The sequence below is a fragment of the Phodopus roborovskii genome, unplaced genomic scaffold, assembly GCF_943737965.1.
Source record: "Phodopus roborovskii unplaced genomic scaffold, PHOROB, whole genome shotgun sequence".
Taxonomy (NCBI): domain Eukaryota; kingdom Metazoa; phylum Chordata; class Mammalia; order Rodentia; family Cricetidae; genus Phodopus; species Phodopus roborovskii.
In genome coordinates this window covers 7528711-7532977 of record NW_026126618.1, presented here as the reverse complement: position 1 = coordinate 7532977, position 4267 = coordinate 7528711, and the positions used below count along the sequence as shown (strand labels likewise).

General features: G+C 51.7%; 1 protein-coding gene across 1 annotated transcript; it reads right to left on the bottom strand.

Moving 5' to 3' along the window:
* Positions 1-613: 613 nt before the first annotated feature.
* On the bottom strand, positions 614-2950 carry Btg1 (BTG anti-proliferation factor 1). Its single transcript, XM_051206266.1, has 2 exons — positions 2785-2950; positions 614-1958 (listed from the first exon to the last, which is right to left on the bottom strand). The coding sequence occupies exons 1-2, from the start codon at positions 2930-2932 to the stop codon at positions 1588-1590; spliced, it is 519 nt and encodes a 172-aa protein (XP_051062223.1). The 5' UTR covers positions 2933-2950; the 3' UTR covers positions 614-1587.
* Positions 2951-4267: the final 1317 nt, after the last annotated feature.

Genomic DNA, 4267 nt, shown 5'->3' with positions numbered 1-4267 from the left:
GCCCCCAAATTAGCAGCAAATCTTTGTTCAAGAGGTGCTTGTTCAGTTTTCCTTGCTATAAAAACGGACTCTGTGCTTCAACTTTTGAGAAAAAAGTTCATCTACATACCTGTTGTTGAACTCCAGCTTAGGGGGTTTTTTATGTAAATCTTGCAGGTGATGAAAGGCAAAAGCAACACATCTCTGTGCTGTGACTTAGCCTACAGGTCACCTGCCCCAGGAATTTCTAATGGAACAAATCCATGGGGCAAAGTAATTGTTTGCCAAAGGTGGGCCAGAGAGGAATTTTTCTATCTTCACTTCACCAGGAAGCAGTGACTCATGATCCTTAGGGTGGCATCATTTTGGAAGAGGGTACCTTTGTCTGTCATCCTCATTTCGTTAGCTTGTGAATGTGTCCATGTTTTTAACGAGGTGAAAAAAAAAAACAAAAACAAAAGCCTTACTCCTGCTTCTTCTGACACCTAATGGGACACATTGTCACCTTCACTCCTCACGCCAAGTGTTTTTCTGGGTGACCAGTGTGCAAGTGATGTTCACATCTTACAAACCTAAGACCTCTGAGAACAACACTGTGTAGCTGAACCTCCATGCAATCATGACAAGAGATTGGTTAAAATGCCAAGATAAGAAACAATTTATTATAGAGAGAAGAAAAATTTCTCATCCAAAATATAGAAATCTGTACAACTTTGCCACAATCAATATACATGAACTGTACAAATTTACACCAGTTCATAATTTACCAAATAAAAGATGACTAACAAAGTTCACAAAATAGATGGTGGTTTGTGGAAAAAGACTTTTACCCAATTAAGTACAAGGAAAGTTACAAACCAGACCTCCACTTTCTAAAAATAAGAAGTTTAGTCGGTCTTAGAAAACTACAAGCTAGCAAATGTACAGAGAGCTGGCTGGTGCTAACAACCACAGTTGAGACAGTGTCTTTTTAAGGGTCTTTTTAAAGCCTGTTGCCACGGCAGAGTCTGGTCACTTGCTACTTTTCAAAGCCAAAAAACACAATACAAGGTCTGACCATTTTCCCCGGGTCATGCGTACTAGTTTGTCTTTATGTACATTTATACATGTAAGTGCTAGGTAAAAGTCTCCATGTAAAATTTCCAGTACTACCATGCTTAAAACATTGAGCTTCCCTATAGAGCTGCCAAAAAAGTTACTGATAACTTTCAAGTGTAATAGTGCAAACTCCCCTGCGGAGATGGACTGCAGGAGGGCTCTTCCATATACAGGGTTTCCTTAAATCGACTGATGTGACAAACTGGGTATCAGGTCTGGGAGAAACTGAAACCACCCCGTGACATCACTCCCTAGCAAATATTAAGTGATCCTTTACTTGGACTCACAGGCTATTTAAATCACTGAAAGGTACTGTCCAAACTATGGCACTGTCACTTAAAAAAAAAAAAAACAAAAAAAACAAAAAAATTATTACCACTCTATCTTGTGCCGGGTCTTCACAGCTGTGACATGGTTTAAATTCCATCATCCATCCCCAAGAGGAGCCCACCCAAAGCAAAAATCAAATTTATCCATCCATTATAAGAGGATCCATCCACAGACTATATCTTAACCCGATACAGTCATCATATTGTAGTTTTTGGAAGGGCTTGTTCTGCCCAAGAGAAGTTCCTCCTTACAACTGATTCTGCTGTCTACCATTTGCACGTTGGTGCTGTTGTTTGGAGTGCTACCTCCTGCTGGTGAGGCTTCATACAGCACACAGATGGAACCATCCTCTCCAATCCGGTAGGACACTTCGTAGGGGTCAACCCAGAGTGTGAGTTCACTTGGGAGAAGCCTGAACAACTCTTGACTGCTCAGTCCAATCCGCTGGGCTGCCTGTCCAATCAGAGGATCCATCTTATGGTTGATACGAATACAACGGTAACCTGATCCCTTGCACGGCTTTTCTGGGAACCAGTGATGTTTGTAATGTTCTGTGTGGAAGGAAAGAACATAGAAATAATGCTTAGACCATAGTTATGTACTGTACTTTCCTCCTCCTGCTGGTCTTCTCGGAGAAGAAAACTGAAAACCACCAACTTTTACAAATGTCCAGGATTGCATTCGCTATCTTGAACAGGATGGAGAAAGAGCAGACAGGGTTTCCAAATTATCAGTGTGGCAAACACTGTCCCAGTACTGGTCAGCTGAGCCGCCAAAACAGGAATCCCGCGAGCAGCTTGGGCTGCCCAGCCAGCCGGATGGCACAGACGACCGGGCGGGAACCTGTTTACTTTGTCCACCCCACCGGGGTCGCACACAATAGACTTTATGACTGGGGGGGGGGGGGAGGTAAGGAAGGAGGGGAGACGCAAAACAACTACACGGTGGACTGTTAACCCCGAAGGGAAGAAAAACAAGAAACCCTAAACCAAGATCTGTGCTGGGGTGTAATTGTACCAGTGACAAATCCGATGATTAATGGGCAAGAAGCATAGGAGGTTGCCGAGACCTGGCACGTCGGTCCGGGGCCGGCCCCGGGGCCAGGGGGCGACAAGCCACCAGCCGAGGGGTCCAGCCGCCGACCCCGCAACGGTCGCGGCGCCTTGGCGGAGAGGACCGACGGGACGCGGGACCCTGGCTCTTTTGTCCCCCCCGCAAGCGGCCGGTAGCCGTCGGGGCGCAGTTCCGCGTCGCCCCGCTCGGGATCCTTTGTTGTGCGTGTCGCGGCGCCCCGCCGCCCAGCCCCCCGCCGCCCCCAGCCACCACCGGGACGCGCCCGTTAGCGGCGGCCCGCGGCGGGCCCCGCGCCCCGCTCACCTGCCAGCAGCTCCTGCAGGCTCTGGCTGAAGGTCTGCAGCTGCCGCTCGCTCGTGAGCCCCTTGGTGCGGAGGAACTTGGAGATGAAGGACACCGCGGCGGCGATCTCGCCTATCATGGTGGCGGCCCGGGTGTAGAAGGGATGCATGGGGGCGGCGGACGGGGGGGTGGGGTGGCCCGGGGCGGCCGGGGCTCGGCGGCGCGGCCCCGACGGCGGAGCGGCCACCCCGGGCTCCCGCCCAGACCCGACGGCCGAGAGGGAGCGAGGACGTGAGGCGCGGACGGCTACTGACTGGTTCTAAGGGAGGGGGGATTTTTCTTTTTTTTTTTTTCCTTTCTTTCTCTTAGAGTAAAAAAGTTATTTTCAAGCCAGGAGGCGGCGGGAGAGAGAGAGAGAGAGGAGAAAGAGAAAGAGAGAGGGAGGGAGGGAGACGAGCGATGGCGGCCTGGTCACATCGCTCGGACCTCCCCAGCCGCCTCCGCCTCCAGCTCGGTAGCCTCCGAGGATCCCAAGAGTTGCATTTCCAGCTCCGAGGGGCGAAGAGCCGCCGCCGCCGTGCAGCCCATTTTATAGCGCTGCGGAAAGGAAGTGGCGTACCCGCAGCGTGACGGCGGACGCCAGCCTATCCGGAGATCGCACCATTGTGACGTCGGCAGGTTCGGAGCCGGAGGAGGCGGGAAGAAGGGCCGCCAGGGGGCGGGCCCAGAGGCCGGGAAGAGAGGGAGGAGCTGACGTAATCTGCTTGTAAACAAATAAACCCCGGAGTGGCCGCCTGAGACGTCGGAGCCTTGCGGGGCGGAGGGAGGAGCCGGGGAGGTGCGTGTGAAAGCTCCGCCCCCGCCGCGCTGGCTCCGCCCCCGGCCCTGTCCGGCCCCCTAGGCTCCTCCCCTCGGAGCTCGCCGTCGGTCCAGGTTCCCAGACGCGCTTTCTCGTAGCGGAGTGACCGGTGCCCGGGACCGGGGTTCAGTGCCCGCTGCCCCGTCCCGGCTCCCTGTACGCAACCCGTGTTTACATCTGGTTCTGGCTCCAATCTGCGCGGCTGGCAGCTTTGGTGGGAGGAGCGTGCAGTGGCGGGGTGTGGGACTCCAGAGTGTGCAGGGATGGAGGGCTCGGCTCCCAAGAGCCAGCTAGCTAGCTACCTTGCTGGTGAACCCCGGAGAGCTTGCAGAGACCCGGGAACCCACTGCGTCCCCGCCTGGGAAAACGGTGGGGAAGCGTCTGTAAAACTTTAATTGTAAAGCAGATTAGTAAAGCCGTTGTGGCCGCTGTTTCAGGAGAGATACAACATAGACTCAAAAGAAAAAGATAGGGCTTTGAAAATTAAAAAACAAAAGATCTGAATGTGTATTTTGTAAGTACGCACAGTTTTTTTTTTTTAATTTTGCTAGTTCAAATAATGTCAGAACTTTAGAATTGTGTTGCAGTTAACGAAAACTAAAGATAAAACTTGAAGCTTATTGAGACCCAAATTTACTTGAAAGT